The sequence below is a fragment of the Rhinolophus sinicus genome, linkage group LG09 (genome assembly GCF_036562045.2).
Source record: "Rhinolophus sinicus isolate RSC01 linkage group LG09, ASM3656204v1, whole genome shotgun sequence".
Lineage (NCBI taxonomy): Eukaryota > Metazoa > Chordata > Mammalia > Chiroptera > Rhinolophidae > Rhinolophus > Rhinolophus sinicus.
In genome coordinates, this window is record NC_133758.1 from 12,654,922 (window position 1) to 12,675,485 (window position 20,564).

The 20,564-nt window shown below is 46.8% G+C and overlaps 1 protein-coding gene across 2 annotated transcripts in view; it reads right to left on the reverse strand.

The window, feature by feature from the left end:
- The window catches only part of LOC109446167 (O-acyltransferase like protein), a 51,282-nt gene that overhangs the window by 9,886 nt on the left and 20,832 nt on the right, over nt 1-20,564 (reverse strand). For both annotated transcript variants that reach the window (XM_074339881.1, XM_074339882.1), the window contains 5 exons: nt 16,934-17,113; nt 16,380-16,482; nt 11,412-11,513; nt 6,166-6,331; nt 4,278-4,357 (listed from right to left, as the gene is read on the reverse strand). In XM_074339881.1, the coding sequence (XP_074195982.1) occupies nt 4,278-4,357; nt 6,166-6,331; nt 11,412-11,513; nt 16,380-16,482; nt 16,934-17,113 (631 nt within the window). The remainder of the gene's footprint in view (nt 1-4,277; nt 4,358-6,165; nt 6,332-11,411; nt 11,514-16,379; nt 16,483-16,933; nt 17,114-20,564) is intronic.

A 20,564-nucleotide genomic window follows, 5' to 3' on the forward strand; every position in this document is an offset into this window, starting at 1 on the left:
ACTTGTAACTTCCAGAACTGTGAGAAAATAAATTCCTATTGTTTCAGCTACCCAATCTATGGTACTTTGTCATGGCAGCCGAGCAAACTGATACACAGAAGTACCAAAACAACCAGACAGGCATATAGCGACACATGCCCCACCTTCCCTCCTGTTAGTCCTTTGTCCTCCTGAGCCCGAGTCGCTGAGCAGGACCTTTGGCCACAGCACCCATGGCCTGGTGCTAAGGTGTTCCCTCGGCCAATTCAGATCAGCGGTTGTATCTTCTGGCTCGTGGAGGAAACTGCCCCCAGGATAATGAGGTTGAGAAAGGCCCAGAACTTCAAGCACTGATCACCAACCCCATTCTCTCACTAGTGTTGGTCCCTCAGAAAGGCCCATTTGGGGGCCACCATCCAAGAGGAGGAAGGAAGAGCAGAGTGTCTCCCTCTGGTCTGAGAAGATTCTGGGCTGCCTCAAAGGCCTCTGTCTGCCCCCCATCATCCTTGCCAGGATTTCTCTTGCTTTCCCTTCACTAACTACTCGGACCAGCAGTCAGAGCATCCTACTGCAAATGCCACCTCTGAGGAAGCGTGCAGAGACTTGCCCTTTCTCCTCTTTGCAGGGCGGCCGAGCCCGCTGATGTTTTGCGCCTGCCCCTGCAGGCACTTGCGGCAGTCTCCAGAGCCCTCCGAGGGGCTGTAGCCCATGACAGACTGACAGCCCCAGAGAACTGGCCAGCCCTGGCTCTGCTGGGCCCAGCTGCTCCCCATCCCATGAGGGAGCTTTTAGGGTTTGACTTTCTTGCTAGAGGGAGAGTCCACTCAAGTAGAGAGCCCTGGTGGGCCTGAGTGTGTCTCAGCACCGGCTCAGGGAGCTCCTCCCCTGGCAGCAGGGGACCCAGTGACCAGGAACGCTCCAGGTGATCAGTCGACCCCTCTCAGGGGTCTGGGTGGGGACCGTGTTCACCACCCCTCCCACAGGCACCTTATGTACTCCTGGCTTCCTGGCCTGATTCTGTGTTGGGGTGAAGGGAGGAGATGGCACTCATTTCTGATTGCCTCTGCTCTCAGTGGCCTCATCCTGGGGAGATGCGGGTATAAATAAAGTAGACATGGAGTGGTGGGTCGTTCTAGAAAACGATGTTCAGAGTTTTTTGTTGTTTTTTTACCTTTAGTCCCATAATAAATAGCAACGTGACCATCAGATCTTATTTTCATAGTGGATCTCATATGCTTTTATCAGTTCTATTATGCTATCAAAAATTGCCTCCTCCTGCACCCCTAGAAAATAAGACATGAGATTAGGATGCTTTGGTTGGGGGAATGGGTAGTGGAGAACCTGGGCCTCACCTCTCCCTCCCTCTGTAATACACATATAGGGACAGACACCCAACCCTCCAGGGACTGGGTACTTGCTCCTGGTCTCCTTATCTACCCACCTCCTTCAGAGCAGAAGGGACTGAGAAGTGGTGAAGCCGGAAATGTGTGAGAAGGGGTCAGGCTGAGTCAAAGAAGAACGCAAAACCTCCAATCCAGGAAGCCTTCATTAAAGTCTGTCCCACACCAACATCTACCACAAAGGGTGGTGAGAGAGGAAACCGAGGAAGGGGAGTGGCTATACAGATGAGGGAACCTGCTGTGGAATAGGAATGGTACAGAGAAGACAGTGAGATGGCCAATGCTGAACAGGTCCAACTGAGCAGACACTCAGCAGTTTCGCCAGCCAACCTCCTCCCAGTACCTGAAGAGACTGGGAAAGGCGAGGGACGGCCACTGCTTAGGGATGGTAGCTGCAGACAATGGCTGTGGGGACAGAGCCAGGAGTGCAGTTTCCAGGCTCTCGGCCTCACATAGAAAGGTGCTGGCTCAGGTAGTAAATGGCCATCAACTGTGATTGGATGGCCGTCAGCTGTAACCAGTGAGCCATTGGCCACTAATATAACTGCTGTGGCTACACTAGTAGAAAATGGGGGCTAGCAAGAAGATGGTGGCTGAGCTAGCAAGAGCGGATTGCAGCTAGCAAGTGAGGTTGGTTGGCAGACAAGTGGACGGCAGGTTGCGGATAGTGTGGCTCCTGCTTCCTGTGTCTCCAACCCAGCCGCCAGCAAGACTAGAGTGGTAGGACTCGGTGGGTGTTCCTTTTTGGCCTCACCGTATCCTGCATTCTTATGTGGGGAGCGGGAGTAGAGACCCCACAGGCCGCCTCGCATGACAAATGGCGCAGCGAGCGGGTCCCCCGCACAACAACGACAATTACATGGAATCTCAAAGCACAGGTGACTGAGATCACATGTGGGTGCACATCACAAACAAGCAAGCACTGAGCTGGTTCCCATACGTACGACCTCACTTTGTCCTCCAACCCTGATGTGAAGTGTTTTCACCTCCATTTCATGGATATGAAAAATGACAGTAAGAGTCCAGTGACTTACCCTGGGTCCCCCAGTTAGTCATTTACCTGTCATTATTTGAACCCGCGTCTTCTGACTCAAACTCACTATACCAGCAAATCACCTCATAGTGGTTAGCTATGGAACAATTTTTTTAATGGCCAGCTGAAAAATCTTTTACATTTCAGTTAGAAGGCTTTGTGTGTTTAAGATACGGATGTAAAGAAGCAGATTTGCCTCTTTGAACACTAAAGAAGTGTTCAATTCTTAAATTAAATTAAAATGAGGATGCATTTTCCTTGCCCAGGAGCTTGAATGTTTGCATGTGGCCTGAATGGGAGCCATCACAGGGCAGCCTGAGATTTAAATGTGTGCCTTATACAGGGCATAAAATGTAACCACGAAACAGAGCTGGTCAACACATATTTGTAACACAGCTCTGCCCCCTAATAATCAAACACAAGTTGGATGTGAAACATGAGTGTTTCTTTTTATGTACCAAAATAACAAAGTTTATATTTTGTTTTGTTTTACTATTAATATTCCATATTGGCAACGGTGTAATTAGATGGCCAGAGAGCTGAGTATTGATAGATACAACATTTAAAGGAAGTAATTTGTTATTATGCTTCAAGATCCCAAAAGACATTTATGCCCTTTGACCCAGTGGTTCTTCTTAAGGGTATTTCTAAAGAACCATTGGGGTTGGAGATACATGGTTACCATGAAAATGTTTATCAGACTATTATTTATAAAGGCACAAAATTGGAAATAATCCAAGTATTTAACACAGGGGAAGGTGCAAGTAAACTATAGTTCATTCATGGAATAGAATGTTATGCAGATATTAAAATTGTTTACTTTAAAAATAAAGTAATATAGGGAAATACTTATTCTTTAAAACTATTAAAAAAAGATACTAAGTGTATTTTGCAGAATCCTTTCACATATAAAAAACTACGCAGAAAAAAGATCAGAAGGATACACACCAAAATATTGACAAGAAATTCGCCTCTCCTGGAGGGAGGAAATGGGTCTAGGGTGACTGTGCTCCCCTCTGTTCATCCCAATGTTTTTTTCCCAGTGTTTTTAAATTGAACACATATGTTAACGAATGAGAAGAATAAATCTTTTAAAATATGGCATGGATAATCCACAAACTATAAGTCTCTCCATGAATTATTGAGGCCTTTGAGCTTCTCTAAAACTAACAAAAATTCAGGTGATAAATGTCCAATGGGGAACAGCAGGTATGCTGATGTGTGACTTGGGACACTGTAAATTACTTCACTGTTCCCAGAGAGCAATCTCACGATACGTATGTGACAAGCACCACAAAATTGTTCCTGCCCTTTGACCCAGTAACTCCACTCGCGTATGTGTTCCCAAGGAAATAACTAAGAGAAAAAGTAGTGTATTCAAAGACATTCACTGTAGTGCCATTTATAATCTTGAAAAATTGGAAACAATCTAGATGCCCAACCATAAAAATAGTATATAAATCCTACACCTGGCAAGTGTGCTGGTCCTGTCAATATGTGGAAATGTTTATGAGAACAGTTAAACAGAAAAAGCTGAGCACGAGATGTTACATACGCACTGATTACAACTCTATAACAACAACGACTGATGTGTGTGAGACAAAGATGAGAGGAGAACGTGGCAGAAGGTAAACAGTGGAGGAATCCACGTTCCAAACTCTTCTGAAAACTTCATATCCTAAAATGTAAGGGCTGCTCTGCCCAGAACTGGAACACTCTCTCCCATCCAGGTACGACCCAGTCCCAGCCCTGCTTAGCTTCTGAGATCTGGCATGTTTAGGGTCGGACAGCCACACACAGGAGCACCCTCTAAGGAGCTTGAGAGACAGGCCACGTGGGGAGAAAACTTGCCCGATGAGACTCACTTTCCATGGACCAAGAGGATCGCTGGTGTCGTGAGATGGAACTGAAAGTCATTAGCAAGGTACCACGTCCAGCCGTTGCACTGAAAAGAGAGGAAAAGTTACTTCTCTCCATCATGTCCCATCTCTGCCTCACACGGTCTTCCCTTCCTGGACCAGAGAAGGAATTCAGGAGGCGGGGGGATTTCCATGGGAAGAGCAAGGAATTTTGAGTTACAGCTATTTCATAGCCTTCACTTCATCTATTATATTCTTAAAATCCTTTACCAAGCCTGGAGGGTAGGTTCCATTTTACAAAATGGAAATTCAGACAAGTTTTTTCTCTTGTTTTAAAAAATAACAATAATAGCTAATCTCCTAGGACAGTTGTGGGAGATAAACTCTATCTTGTTACACGAATGTAAGGAACAATTGTCATTACAGTGTGGCTGGGGTCAGAAGGGTCACTGCTCTCTCTTCCTTACTTGCCCGCCCTCCCCACCCCCACTCTTGGTGGAGAGAGGGTTTCCATTTAGAACAGAGGCCTGGCTCCAGACCAGTATGTGGGAAATCCAGAGTTCCCACGCATGATTGACATGAGATCGTCTGGTCAAAGCCACATCATCGTTCAACAGGCTGTCCATGTTTGTGTGAAATGAGGCAGTTACCTGTATTACCTCTTCAATGTGAGGAAATTCCTGGGGGGCAATTCTTTTTTTTTTTAATTAAGGTTGATTGGGGTGACAATTGTTAGTAAAGTTACATAGGTTTCAGGTGCACAATTCTGTAATTCATCATCTATATACCACATTGTGTGTTCACCACCCAGAGTCAGTTCTCTTTCCATCACCATATAGTTGATCTCCTGGGGGCAATTCTGTCCAGTGCTTCAGTGATAAAAGTCACCTCCCCTTCCATGCAAGCGAGACCAGATTTATCCAACAGAAGTGACAGCTTTTCTTGTCCCAGTTAGAGACAAGTTCCATGGAGGGGAAATTGGCAAGTGCCCACGGCTTGATGGCCTTCACACCTCTGCTTCCGAGGATTTCAGGGGTGCTTTACCTCAGAGAGGCGACTGGATCATGTCCTTGCCACTGGTTCCCACACAGGGTCCAAGTCAGTACATCTGGGCCAACAGCCCAGACTATCCCTGTGGGCCCTGGCACAGACGTGGGCCCACCTGGAGGCAGTTATACGGTGACATGGTGACATACGCCCTGTCGAAGCTGCTGGCACTTGGGAAGAAGGGAAGGCGGCCGTCTAGTTAGTAAGTGGTTATGTGCGGCAATTAGCCACACTTTAGTGATTCTCTTTACAGCTGTACTTCAAAGCATATGCAAAATCAGGGACATGATTTAATTACAGCTATTTCACTTTCATTTGCTTTGCTCCAAGTTCATTGTGAGGAAATCGGGGCTTTAGGGAAGCCACGACCAATATATACATATGTGTTGCTCTGTCAGATCTGGCTCGCAATTGAAACAGAATTCATTATGGTGAGCGTGTGGTGCAATATTCCATCCCATTACAGGCTCTCTGTGTGGAGGTGAAGAAGTGTCTCTTCCCTGTGGGGTGACATGGACTGGGGCGGGAACCGTGATGGAGCAGGTCAGCTGCCTCCAGGACACTCACGTAGGTGGTTGGCCCTTCCATGCCCACTACCTGCTTCCTCCCTCTGCTTTTCACAGTTACTGTCTCTGCCAAGACTGGTGCAGTATCCGCTGCCCTGTCACAAGAGGCTAGTCTCCCTGCCCACAGCCCACCTTCCTGCAGCAGCACCATCACTCCAGAGCATATGCCAGAAGAAAGGGGACCAGACTTGGATTCACCCTTGAAAAGTTCACCGAACTGTGTGAAGTGAGATACCACCTTCGGGTGACTCACTTTTCACAGCCAACAACTTGGGACTCACCGAATTCCGGACCGACAGGAAGTTATTGAGCAGCAGCAAATTCGTCCACCACGCTTGCCGGCAATTGTCCAGGTGGAACTTGGGCACTTCCCAGACGGGTCCCCAGGGAGCGAGGGAGAACAATGCAACCAACAAGCACACAGAATACATGTGAAGAGGCTGCAACCTGGCAGGAAAGAGCCAGGTGGAGGAAGGTGACTCCACAGGGGTTCCATTCAGTCCCGCAGGTGGGCACATAGAAATGGGGTAAAATGCTCCACGACAGATGGGGTTGGCGATTACCTCCCACCCACACCTCAAACATTCGTGGGTCAAAATCTTTTCTCAAGCACCTGTCATGTGCTGGCTCAGGTGCTGCGATGGAAAAATACTGTACTCCCCTGAGCAAGTCATACAGGTTGGTCACTGCGCTGGGCGATTTGGGGGTTATTTCTAAACCTCAGAATACTCCTGTCAGGCAACTATTACCTCTGTTTTACTGATGAGAAAATTCTAGCTCACAGAAATTTGGGTGAGTTGCCCAAGGTGGCCCAACCATCCAGCAGTACTGAGACCTGACTCTAGGTCACCTCCCTGGATGGAAACATCTTTCTCCTGCCACCTATTTCTCTCTCCCTTTCTTGCTTTATTCTTTCCTTCCTTCCCTCACACCCGACCTCCTTCCAGGCAGGATTGGAAGCAGCCACAAAGACGATGGGTAAGGCACAAGATGTCTAGACCAGCGCTATTCAGTAGAAATATAATTCGAGCCACATCTGCCACCTAGTTTTCTAGTAGCCACATTTTTAAAAGTCAAAAGAAACAGATGTAATTCATTTTAATATACTTCAGCCCAATAAATCCATAATGTGATCACTTTAACAGGAAACCAATATAAAAAATTATTGAGCTACTTTACATACGTTTTTCTCTTACTAAGTGTTTAAGAACCTGGTGTGTGTGTTATACTTGCAGCACATCTAATGGGCCCCATGTCTGGTGGCTGCGAACCGGACAGCCGGGTCTAGAGTTTTAACGTGAGGTTGTGGCAGGGAGGTGCCCGGATCTGGGTGGGCTGCATTTAAAAATTCAGGGTAGTGCCACTTGGGCAGAGCACGTGGCCCAGCAGCACCCCCATCATCTTTGTGGGAGTCAGGGCCTGAGGTGAGGTGTAACAGATGGGAAGGGAGGGACCGCTGGAGCCCCTCCCCCCAGCAAGTTATGGGTCTGCACTCAGCCTCTGATCTGCACTCAGCACGCAGACCTGCTGGCTTCCTGTCCTTCCCACAATAACATCCTTCAAAGGGAGTGTCCCGTGGGCAGGAGGGAGGTAGGCATTCAGGGATCAGGGCTGGATTTGCGGATCACAGTCAGAGCAAAAGGGTGCCCGACTGGGCCAGGGTGCAACATCCCAGATGAGCTCAGGCAACAGTCACGGAGCCCTCCCTGGATGCTGGGTCCTGTCCGATTAGCCATCTGACCACAGTGCCCTGCAGCTGCTCACACAGGACCCCCCCTTCCCACCATCTGTCTTTTCCCCTCCCTGGGGAGAGTAAGTCAGTCCCCTGCTCCCCTCAGAAGCAGAGCTCAAGTCAGATGTCCTCAGGAGGGGGCATGCTATATCCACACCCCTCCCCAGGGTGCTGGTTAGAATGCAGCTGTGGGGGTGGGGCAGAGGCTTCTGGGTGGACCACGCCTCGCGGGGTGAGGCTGTGGGGGAAAAACTAGAACCGTGAGTTCTGGTTTTGTCTAAATTTTTTACACTGAGAAAATCATACCTCTTCTCTCTTTCCTCTTCTATGAAAAGAGGAGATGACGACTTCTTAGATTCTTTTAAGGAGGAGGAGGCTTTCTGCCTCCTAAGATTTTTTTGAGAATTAAATGGGCTCAATATGAAAACAGTTTGAAACATTGAAAGCATCGTATAAATGTACACATGCTTCATTTTTGTCCGTGCTCCCAGAAGATTTAAAGTCAAAGTGAGTTTTCAAAGACTAAAATGTACAACATCAGCCATTGTTGTAGAGGTTTGAAAAGCAGGCGTTCTCATACCTGGTGGCTGGGAAGGTAAATCTGAAGATGTCCATCAAATTGTTAGATGCACCAACCATCAATTGCACTCGTAGGAATTTATCCTGCAAGCATGCTCATACATTTGCACAAATATGTACATACATTGTATCGTTGTTTAAAATAGCAAAAAAACAAAACATGGAAATTATCTCCATGCCCATTACTGGGACAGGTTAAATACATGATGGCCCACCCCACAAGGCCATCCCAGGCACCCTTTAAAATCAGTGAGGCGGGTCCTTGCATGCAAATAGAGAAATATGCCAATGCTAAGTCATTAAGTGAAAAAAGCTGTGTGCTAATTAGTGTATATAGTATAGCATATAGTATAGTCCTATTCATGGGAAAGAAAAACATAGTGCATATAAATATATGGAAAGTCTCTGCAAGAATTCATAAGTAACTGTTAACAAAGGTGCACTGTGGGGAGTGAGACTGGAAGGGGGTCCCTTCATTTTAGTACATAATCGTCTGTTATACTTAGACAGTTTTATCAACAACCTATTTTTTAAAAAACAACGTTTAAAAATGTGGCTCCTAGTTGGAATAATCACACAGCTGTGATTATTCCCATGAGATAATGTCTCGTTTCCAATGAGATAATATTGTACCCACACACCCCTAGAAGCTGGGTTTTTGCATTTTCTTATAACTTGCAATAGCTCCCAATTGGTCTCCTGTCTCCTGTCCTGCAGCCAGAGTGAGTCTTGTGAAATATAAATCTGACCATGCAACTGCCCTACTGGAACCGTCCAAAGGCTTCTCCGCTCAGAGTAAAATGGAAAGACCTTCAGGCAGCCCACAGACCCTACAGGGCCTGGGCCATCCTCCCACCCCACCCCACCCCACCACTCTGACCTCATCTCTCTGTTCTCCACTCCAGCACCTTTGGTCTCTGCCGTTCTTCAAATACACCAACCATGCTCCGCCCTCAGGACCATTGCATTTGGTTCCCCCCTGAATGGACCCTTCTTCCCTCACAGCATTTTCTTTGCTTAGAACATTCCTTCCCCTCCTTCCAGGTTCTGGACTAATGTCACCACCCCTGATTACCCTTCCAGAAGAAGACCCCATCTTGCTTCCTTCTCCAAATTCTCACTTGGTGACCCTGATCATCACTGACCTATTATAAATGTATGTGCATATTGCAACTGGATGGTGCATGTTTATTTGTTTATTTGGTTATTGTCTAGCTCTCTTCACTAGAATGTAATCCCCATGCCAGAAGGCACTTGCATGGTTTATTCACTGCTGAGTCCTCAGGGCTTACTGCAGTGCCTGGCACATAGTGGGCCCTCGATAAAAACAGAAAGAGGGTGTGAACAAATGATTTTACTTTCACTCCTCTTGGAGGCAAGTTGCCAAGTAACAAATCATAACTGAGTAATAACTGAGTTTTGCCAGCATGGATGAGAAGAATTAAATGGCCAAGAGCATGGCTGCTTTTTCACTGGGTTCACCTTAAAGGGGGGGGTTCATACTGCGGGTTGGTGACATTTCCCTCCATTTTTCAACAGTTTTGTCTCCTGTTGGACTCACTCTCTTCCTGGTCCCATCTGGCACTCTTCCAGAGCTCCCTCAAGAACGCCACCTCCATCTGCCATGTTGCTCGGGCCAGAAAATTCAAGTGTCCTTGACTTGTCCTCTTTCCATTCCCACTGCCAATCACCTGCCCGAACCCTGCTCTCCTGCCCAGACATCGCAGGAATGTATGCCCTGGAGTCCTTGCCTCCATCTTCCCCATAAGTCCTCACCACCCCCTCGCCCCCTGTGCTCTCTCGGCCCCACCACGGCTTTATCTGCCTGGTGAAACACTTCCTGTACCTCAGTCCCCAGCTCCAGGACTTTTCCTCTGAAGCAAATATCCCAGAAAGAATCCACCATGTCACTGGATCCCACCCCCCAACCCCTAACTAAGCCATCTTAGCCTTTATCACTATGAACCCTTGGCCTGAATGCCAGTTCCTCTCCTCTACAAGAACCCAGGGCACCACAGGCTACTTAACCCAGTGCCACGTACCAAAATATACGGACAGAAGAAGCGTTCTGTCCTTCCCAGAACAAGGGCTAGATTTAACAGAGCTTGGAAGACACCACATGGCCCTGGTGAAAACACATCAGTAAAGGTCTATTCCTTAGCTTGTATTCATTCTTAACCTACTTACAGGAAAATTGTAAAAAGATGAAACAACTATTGTAATAATGATAGCTTACACTTATGGAAGGCTTATTATGTTCATATGCTTTTCTAAGTTCTTCACATATATTATCTCATTTAATCCTCATGAGTCCAATTAAGTGATACCGTGATTATCCCCATTTTGGAGAGGAGAAAACTCAGGCACAGAAAGGCTGAGGCGCTTGCTCAAAGTGACATAGCTGGGAAGTGATTGAGCCAGAATGCAAGTCCAGCAGACAAACCGCAGGGCCAGATCATACCCGCTCCATTGTATTAGCCCCAAAGGCTGTCCCAACGCTCCCCTTCCTGTTTTATAACAGTATATAGTGCAACAAGGGGGCATGGGCCACGAGTGGTGAGAGATGGGCTCGAGCTGGGCAACGAAACGGGATTTAGCAAATATATAAGGGGAGGGATTGGGTCACATGAGTTGAACGTCTTTTTCTACCTCAACTTCAACGGTCTTATTTTATGCCTGCCCTTCTGCTCTCCCACTGATTCCACATTCTGTCCCAATATTGTCGTCCTTCTGCTCCAACGGCCGACACATTTGTAAAGATCATCACCCTGCTTCCCTCTCAGCAGAACGACCTCTGTGCCAAGCATCCAGCAGCCCCTCTCCTGGTTGTATCTTATTTTATGTTTATCATTACCATTCGTACTCTCATGACTCCCATTACTAACAATTTACAGGAGCCATACCAATTCTCCTGTTGAATATATTCCATGAAAATTGACCGTGTTTATTCAAATCTGCTGCCCGTCAGCCTAGGAATAAGGATGTTTTTGCTGGTTTAATGTCGTTCAAATTCTATTAGGACAAATACCATGAAAACTGGTATCTTCCACAGGCCAAAGCCATTAAACCAGCAAAAAACAACTGTATTTAAGAAAGAAAACTATTCCTCTCCGCTTATGTTTCTTTGAAAATTCTGCCAAAAGAGGCTTAGAAACTAAAAAATAATAAATTATTACGCTGCAATTGTGAATTGAGAAATTATACACATAAGCCTACCTTATAAGGCGACTGAAGTAGTATCTCAGTATGACCTTAGCAGTTAATCCTTTTTCTGAAGTCTGATGCATCTTTAACAATGACCTTGCACTTAACCAGCCACTGAAAGAGAGAGAATAGTCACAGGAATTACTTATCAGTGACACAGTTCATTGGTTCATTAATTTCGCTGTCTCTATCAAGATAGAGTAAGTTATGCTGCAGTAACAAAACACCTCCAAGTCTTAAAACAACCACCATTTTCTTCTTGCTCATGCCACATGCCCATGGCCATTTGCTTTGGGGTCAGCAACTTCCTCCCTGTGGACCCAGGCCGATGGAGGAGCCATTACGTGAAAGTTCACCAGTGATCGTGGCAGAGAACATGACTGTCCTGGAGGGCCTCAAACCAGCAATGACATGTCCTAGCCCAGAAGAGACATGTTTAAAGCTCTCAGCTTGATGATAATACCAGGTACCACTCTTTGGTCCGACCTAGTAATGAGGGATGAGACCTGCCAACCACAGTGGGTTCAGGAAGTACAATGTTACCAACCACCTGGAGGGAGGAGAGCCAGAAACATTTGGTGAACACTAATGCCTGCCGCCTTGGTCTGTGACAATAACAACGTCGAGACCTTCCATTTCTGCAGCACCAAGTCATGTTCAAGCACTACCACGAATGGGGGTTGTTTTTGCTTCTCTAGCCATACCAAACTACGTCGCAATAAATGTTTGTTGAGTGACTGATCGAATAGATGAATAAACAGCCTATTAGGTGAAAGGGATAATAGTAGCAATCCTGCAACTCAAAGACTGTTAACATGGGTTACCCAACAGCCCAGTTAGAACTGTTAACCAACATATCCTGATGACAAATTCATTACTCAGAACGTTCAGCTAAAGAAATTGAGGCTATGCCTTTGAGTTATAACTTGATGGTAAGCAACTTTGTGAGCGAGTTTCCCAACCTTTTGATGTTTATACCAAGGACCCTTGTGGGTATTTCCCTAAGGAAGAAATGTATTTCCTGTTGCAAAAGGCCGTGAGAATTGGGCAGGAGTTGGAAGGGCTTGGGGAAGATTGGAGAATGCCTTTATGCTCTGCCAGCTAGATGTCCCTTTGAAATGAAGCAAATAGGAGTCACTATAACAGAAAGAAAATTTACAGAGTCTTCTGAGAAACAACACTGAGATGAGGGAGTAGGACAGCCAATTCCGGTTCGGGAAAGAATAGATCAGGGGCCTGAGCAAGCCTTTCTTTTCAATGTGACTGGCTCGCCCCCTTGCCCTCCCCCGGCCAGCCTGTTGCTAAGCAGGCCTGGGTCTCGCTCTGGGTGCAGGCATGCATCGTCCCAGCCTTCACGCTCATGAAAGCTGGACAAAGGGAAAGGCTGGCAGGAAAACAAGATCTGAGCAAGAGAACCCATTCCAGGAGGCTAAGGAGAGCCAGAGCCCTAAACAGACGGGAAGGAATAACATCCTGCAGTAGAGACTAGGGGGTCACCCTGAGAGGTAGACGAGGACGAGGACGCCAAACCGTCACTAGTGAGCTATTCTTAACAAGAATCCGAAAGCTTTGGTTTTCTTATGTAAACCCACAGTGGCACGGTGGGGAAGATATGGTTTCAGCATGAGGCAAACACTCTTTTCCACTTGTGACACTAACTTTCCTAGTTGGGGGGGACTGGGGTAAGTTGTTTCATCTCCAAACATCAACTTCCTCATTGGTCAAAATGGACATGATACTGCTTCCGGCTTTATAGGTTTATTGTGAAAATTGTATGGGATACAAGATTTTAAGCTCTTAACATAATGACAATACTAGGTATCACTACTGGTAATGTTTCCATCGTTCAAACAAAAAGTTTATTTTAAAGACTATGTGCCCTTTCTAAAGTAATACAATGAAAATTGGATGAAGGGGGAAAAAACAGTTATCGAGACTGGCAATGAGAAATAAAGGCAAGTAGGGACTACGGAAAACAAGGCTAATTCAGGGGGTTTGGGGTGGGGCCTGAGAATCTGCATTTCTAACAGTCTTCCAGATAATGCTGGTGCCAGGGAGCAGGGACCAGACTCTCAGAAGCACTGGCAAAGGCACGGCCCTCTCCAGGCCCCAGGCAAAGCCGGGAGGGAGGTATTTACAATAAAACGGGCATACATTTATAGTTTTCCCAGGCATTTGGAATTTCAGTAGCCTGGGTCTGTGTCTGGCTATCTCGGGACCGACCCCAATGGCTTCTCACGTTCCCACTGATGGCCCAGGATGAGCAGTGGCCCCTCGTGCCCTGTAGTCTTCCCTCCTGGGTACAATTCCCCAGACTGAGTTTTGGCTTTGGTTCCAGCCATCCTGACCTGTCCTTGCCAGCCTCCCTCCCACGGCTTGGAGCTCAGCCAAGCAGTGCAGCGAGCATATGTTGTCTTTTTTGCCTTGTACTTACTAGTCCCCTTTGCAGGGAACAGAGGTCTGGTGTTTGCTGGGCTGTGGCCGGACCTCCTGACCCTCCAGGGCTGCCCCTGGTCTCCTGCAGTTGGGCTTCACCTGCCTGGCCAGACCCCGCTACGCCCTCTTGGAAAGTAAGGTGCCCCGTGGTTCCATATCTCTGCTGGGTTTGTTGCCAATGGTGGACTCTGACCCTTGCCTGTCTGAGCTACTCTCCATAGTCACCTTAGCCACCTCCTAGCACGAGCTGTTGCCCTAGAGGACAGGCCTCAGCTCATTCTACACCCTACTTTTTCTCTATTAGCCCCAAGAAACGATCATACTAGACTCTTAAGATAAAACAATTAATAAACCATTGCAACAACTATTTATTGAGCAGTATGTATGCCTAACACTGCTTTTGGCTGTGGTGACAGCAATATACAAAACAGAAAAGGTCCTGCCTTATATTCTGTGGGGGGCAGGATGGGGAGGGAGAGAGAAGGAAGAGAAGGAGGAAGGAAAGGAGGGAAGGAAGGAAGGAAGGAAGGAAGGAAGGAAGGAAGGAAGGAAGGAAGGAAGGAAGGAAGGAAGGAAGGGGCAGCTATAATAGATAAAGAGAAAACACAAATCAGGAAAAACGCAGGAGTGAGCTGGGTGGGTCCGTTTTAAATAGGGGACAAGAACAGCTATGAGGTGAAGGTCTTCTCACTTTTTCCCTCCATTTCAGCCACCACCACCCAGTCCAAGCCTATCATTTCTCACCTGAAATACAACAATTGTCCCCTGATTGATCTCCCTGCTTCCGGCTCTGACCTTCTTAAATCTATTATTAACACGGGAGCCAGAGCGATCGTTTTAAAATGTTGGATCATATCACTTCCCAAATTAAAGCAATCTAGTGACTTCCCATAGCTTTGCTGCAAGGTCCTCCATGACTGACCCCCACGACCTCTCCTGCCTTCATCTCCCCACCCCCTCTCACCCCCACCTGCACTAGGCTTCAGCCTCTTTCTCCTCCTTCATCAAGGCCACTCTCTCTTGCCTTAACCCTTTCGTACCAGTTGCTACCTCTGCCTGAAACTGTCTTGTCTGGGGTTTTCCCATGTCCGGCTGGCTTCTTCTTGCCATCATTCAGTTCTTACATCTAATAGCCACACATCAAACAAGCCTTCTCCAACCTAGTCGAAACAGGCATATGTTCTCTCTCCTCCTTCTATTTCTTTCTTGATACTTATTACTAGCAGATTGTTTCTTGTTTACTTATCTGTTTATTGCCGGTTTCACGTGCATGGGTGCACACATGTACACACACACACACACACACACACGGAAGCACCATGGGATCCTTGTTTGTTTTATCCTCTGATGTATCCTCAAGGCCTAGAATAACGCCTGGCAAACAGACAGTCAATGAGTCGTGGTTGGATGGACGAATGCTTCGTATTTGATGAAAGAAGCTGCCACCTACCATCACTACCTCCCTGTGAGGGAAGGGGTATTTAACCCAGAAAAGGGGAGGGCAGGTCCACACAGTGGCTAAGACGTGGACTCCAGAGTCAGACCACCGGGGTTTGCATCACAGGTTCACCAGGCCCATGCCCCTCAATCTCAGTTTCCCCCTCTTCAAAATGGAGGTTTTATGGTCTATCCCCACAGTGGAATATTACTCAGCCATAAAAAGGAACGAAGCACTGAGCCATGCTACAACACAGATGGACCTCAAAACCATCATGCTAAATGAACAAAGCCGGGCACAAAAGACCACATATTATACAATCTTTTCATATGAAATATCCAGAACAGGTAAATCCATAGATACTGTAAATCCACAGATTTCCAGGAACTGGGTGGAGGCGGGGCTGGGGAATAACTTCTTAACGCGTATGAGGTTTCCTTAGGAGGGGATGAAAATGTTTTGAAACTAGATAGAAATGGTGGTTGCACAACATGGCGAATGTACTAAATGCCACTGAACTATTCACTTTAAGTGCTAATTTTATGTTATGTGAATTTCGTCCCAACAAAAACAATGGGGATTTTGACAACAGTCCCTATTGCATTGGGACATCATGAGGGTTAAACGGGGTGATGATGCAAAGTATTTAACACAGTGCCTGATGTTTACCAAACAACTCAGACATTTTACCTCGGAGTAGTTAATTTAAATAAATATAGCTTTATGAAACATCACACCACTTTCTTTTCTTTTCTTTTCTTTTTTTCACATTTCACTATAATGAGAACTGGAAACTTTATCATGGATTCACATCAGTACATAGACCAGAATTTAAGAATCACTGACATAAACAATTTTGAGAAAGAAACCCACTTTTTGTAAAAGGCCCATTTTAGAGAGCCATCCTAACTCATTTAAGAAACTGAAAAAGCCGAGGAGAGGGAGCTGTGATAACAGCTGACCAGACATGGACAGGAGCCAACGCCAGGTGCGAAATGGTGCGCCATTCAGTTTTTCTCACTGAAGTGAGAACAGCAACACATAACATACACACATCCCCAAACAAATAGCAATAAGCACAACAGCAGAAAATAACACCATATTACCTGATCAGGAAAAATGTGTCAACCCCGAGATAGAAGGGGCCGCTCCGAGAATAAAGGTACAGTGGGTTTTTCAGCACTCTGGTTTTCCATTCAAGCACATTATCTGTAACCAACATAAAAAGCTGTGTCCATGGGTATAACAGAAGACAATCGTGTGATCTCTCTTTTCAGAATAAGCCACTGGGAGAAGGTTAGGAAACATTGATTGAATACCAAAGCACAATATTTATGTCTGCTTGCCGGGTTTTGCAGCTAAAAACATAATGTTAGTTTCTGGCTGCATGAATCCCCATGAGAGGAACCCAGCTCTTCGGACTATGAAAATACAACACTCAGGCGTCACTATTCACCTGGTAACCAGGTACCCGATTTATACCTCAGAAGAGGTAAAGCAGCCACTGGACACTGGCCTGGGAAACTCACTGATGGGAGGTCACGGCTATGTCTCTAACACAGAAGGGAGGCTGCTCACGTGAACGCTGCAGCCTCCCATCCTATGGCCCAAATGACCCCTCTTCCTTAACTGCTCACAAAGGCTCATCAATTCTCGGTACCCAAAGACAGCCATGCCGTCATCTGACTGGTGTGCCCAGACATGATCCAGAGGAGACTCAGGACTCGGACGCCATTCAGTGCAGAGCACGTGCCTCCTGGCATCTTGGTAGACCAGATGGCCGGCACATTCTTCTGCCAAGAAAAGCATTTCAGGGCACGGTCTGCGGCTCCAAGAAATCCTGGGCGAGAGCAAATGTGTTAGTGCCCACCCTGAAAGCCAGACCAGCCCCACGCTGCCCCACAAACAAGAGCCAGGACGCGCTAGAGATCTTGGCTGTCACCGGACGCTCCCTCGCTGTGACCCTGGACTGCTCAACTCAGTTTCCCATCGTCCCCTCTTGCCCGAGATGTGGACCTTTGGACTTGGTCTCCCTGCCCGTGAAACTTGACTTTCCCTAACAGACTCAACTTGAGGTTGGTGCCCACACTGCCTCCTACAGAGTACACTGCCTCGCTCAGGTGCCCAAATGCCAATGCTTGACCACAGTCCCATGTTACAGAGGGTGGAGGGGAAGAGAGCTCACACAGCGTTAGGAAGCCACAGGAAGCCAGCATTTCACTTGAAATGGCCTCCTAGTACTCTCCCAAGAATGGACCCCTCGCAAATAACATCCCTACCTGTCAGGGTACCAGTATGAGAACAGAAGGTCAGGTGGCCCAGTGGCTAATGGTGTCACTTATAGTTAGATACTCCTGCCTCTGAGTCTGGCTGCCCTTTATGAGCTCTGTGACCTCTGGCAAGTGAATTAACTTCTCTGTGCCTAAGTTTCCACACCTGCAAAATGGGAATCAAAATAGACCTTATACACACAGGATTATCATGAGGAATAAATGAGATAATGTCACAGCTATTATGCTCACTATTTGAAGCCCTATTGCTTTAAGAATGGTTAATCCTTTATACTTAATTTATTCCCTTTTTTAAAAAATTTAATTTAACTCATTCCAAGAGCCAACTGAGGGGCTGGAATTGTGAAACGGGAGCCTCCAAACTCAAGAGACCGCCTTTAAGAGACTCATATTTTCTCCTGAACATAGCTCTGTGCCTTAAACAGTGGGCACCAGAAGTCCTTGCAGAATTAAAACTCATTCACAAGCAAGAGCTGGCTTATAACCAGGCCCTGGAAATCTAAATCAATTTCGTAAATGGAAGAATGTAATTACCTAATATTTTGAGGCTTCAGTCGTAACGATGATTTTTCCGCTGGAGTCTCTCTCAGTGTGTCTGCCTGGAGGCACGCAGCTCAGCCTCTCATGTAGAGGCATTTCCACTCACCAGGAATTGGCAGGGCCACAGCACAATCAGCAGTCCCCCACCTCGTGTCACCTGGCCCCCCGCAGCCCCCTGAGGAGCCACAGGCTGCAATGGAGAGACACTGGACCTGGGCCCCGCTGAGTTGCACCAAGTTTCTTTGCCTCCCTGAGCCTGTTGCCTCAATTTCAAATTAAGCACACTTTTTTGTCAGGGTTCTCGGGAGGATTCGAGAACGTTTGTCAAACCTCTAGCCCAATGCAATTTGGCAAGTACATCCTGAATACATTTTGCTATCGTTATTTATTTTTCCTGTCTAAATTCCACTGGTGAGGCAACTTAACTAGCAGCAGCTTATAAAATCTTCTGAAAAGAATGGGTGTATAGGGAAGGCAGCCTCTCTGTGCACCATCTCACCATCTCACTCATTTGTAAATGGAAAGTACTATAAAGCACAGGAACGCGGGGAGGAATGGATGAAACGATGCACATGCACGGGGCCAGTGGTTCTCAAAGTGGGGGTCCCTGGACCAGCAGCTTTAGCATCACCTGGGACCTTGTAAGAAATGCACAGTCCCAGGCCCCACCCCAGACTTACTCAGTCAGAACCTTTGGGGGTGACAAACCTTCCAGGAGATGCTGATGCTCACCAGAGTTTGAGACCCGCTGGCCCTGACAGGACTTTAAACACCCTTGTGGTGCCTTTGGAGTCTCTGCATTATTATCACGTAAGCAATGGACCCCAGAACAAGAGCCCTGACCTCCAGGGGCTGAAATCCATAGCTATTTATTTCACGGCAACGTCCTCAAACATTCGCTCACATTTTTCTCATCTAAATAGTAAAGGACAGGCTCCTGTTACAGGAAACCACTCTCAGCAAATGCAGTGATTATTTGGAGGATGAAGAACCAGGGCTCCAGAATACCCAGCCTGGCTCTAAACCGCTAAAAGACTCCGTGGTCTTAGGTTGACTTGACTTGCTGGTGAGTGTAAAAGTGGAGAGAAGAAAATGCTGAACAGAGGGGGTCTCTCCATCTCGATTTTTATTGTTAGACATTCAGAAATGTATTTTACTCTGGTGGGATACGAAAAAAATTGCTACAGCCACAGCACAAGGAAACCCCCCCTTTTGAGGCCGTGGTTAAACGTAAGTTGCTGAAAACGCCAACATAACCTTAGATCATAGAGCATTTCATTTTGGGTAAAGAACCTAAAGATTCAGTGGCCGAGTCTTCACACCACACCAGGTGTGCCTGCTCTATATCTTGTAATTTGGCCTTAAAATGCAGGGCTGTGTGGGTCAGCCTCCCACTGGTGATCAGCAATGCTGGGTTTTGTTACCTGCAGGCTCACCCTCCACCTGACAATTAGAAGCAGCCCCCTGGAACCCAGCTGACCTCAGTGTGGTCAGTGTAGCAAGAGGTCATGGCGCCTACTCTCCCCCCATCTCCTGGCTTAACAGAAGAGAATGAGGAAAAGAACAACAAATTAGGAGGAGACAAGTACATTATCTCATTTAATTCCTTCCATAAAACCCAGTATATGCCCCCATTTTACACATGTGGAAACTGAGGTACCTAGAGGTCAAAACCTGATGAAGAGCAGAGTTAGAAACCAAGGCAGGTGTGATTGGAGATTGCTAAGCTTGTGTTCTTTCTGCCTCGCCCACCACAGAACCTTCTACAGGGCAGCCAGGGAGCAGAGAGGGAGAATTCTTGAACCTCATCATGTGAGAAACAATTGAGGGGTTCTGAGACTTGGGGGAGGCCATCAAAATTGTCCTCAAAATCTGATGGGGCTGTAATAGAAACAAGAGAGCAAGTAGATTTATTTTCTGAGGCCCCAGAGGGTAACACCAGGGCCCGTGGGTAGAAATTACAGGGCAGCAGAGACTGGCCATGGAAGCCAGACCATGAACCCTTCCCATCATGATGGGTGAAAGGGAACCACTGGGCTAGTAACCAGCTTCTAATCTGGGAAAGAGGCTGCACGGGACCTCTAAGCCTTCTCAGCTCTTCTGTTACATCATCTTGATACGCACGTATTTTTTGTTGTTTGGGGTTTTTGTTGATGTTGCTGCTGTTATTGGTTTTGCCCGAAGACACAAACAGAATCTGATAAAAGCGTTACTACGCCTTCCACACTGGATGGATTCCCTCAAGCCACTTTGTCACATACTCATACTCTTCTTTTGTTGAAATTTTGTCTTATTTTTATCCCCCTAGTTGGAGTAAAGGAAGGACCTAAAGGGACTTTGCCAAAAATTCTTTCGTATGTTCTAAAGATATTTGCATGACAAGGCTCTTCTTGTTTTAGGGAGTGTGTGTGTGTGTGTATGTGTGTGTGTGTGTGTGTGTGTGCACGTTCTCTTTGCCTT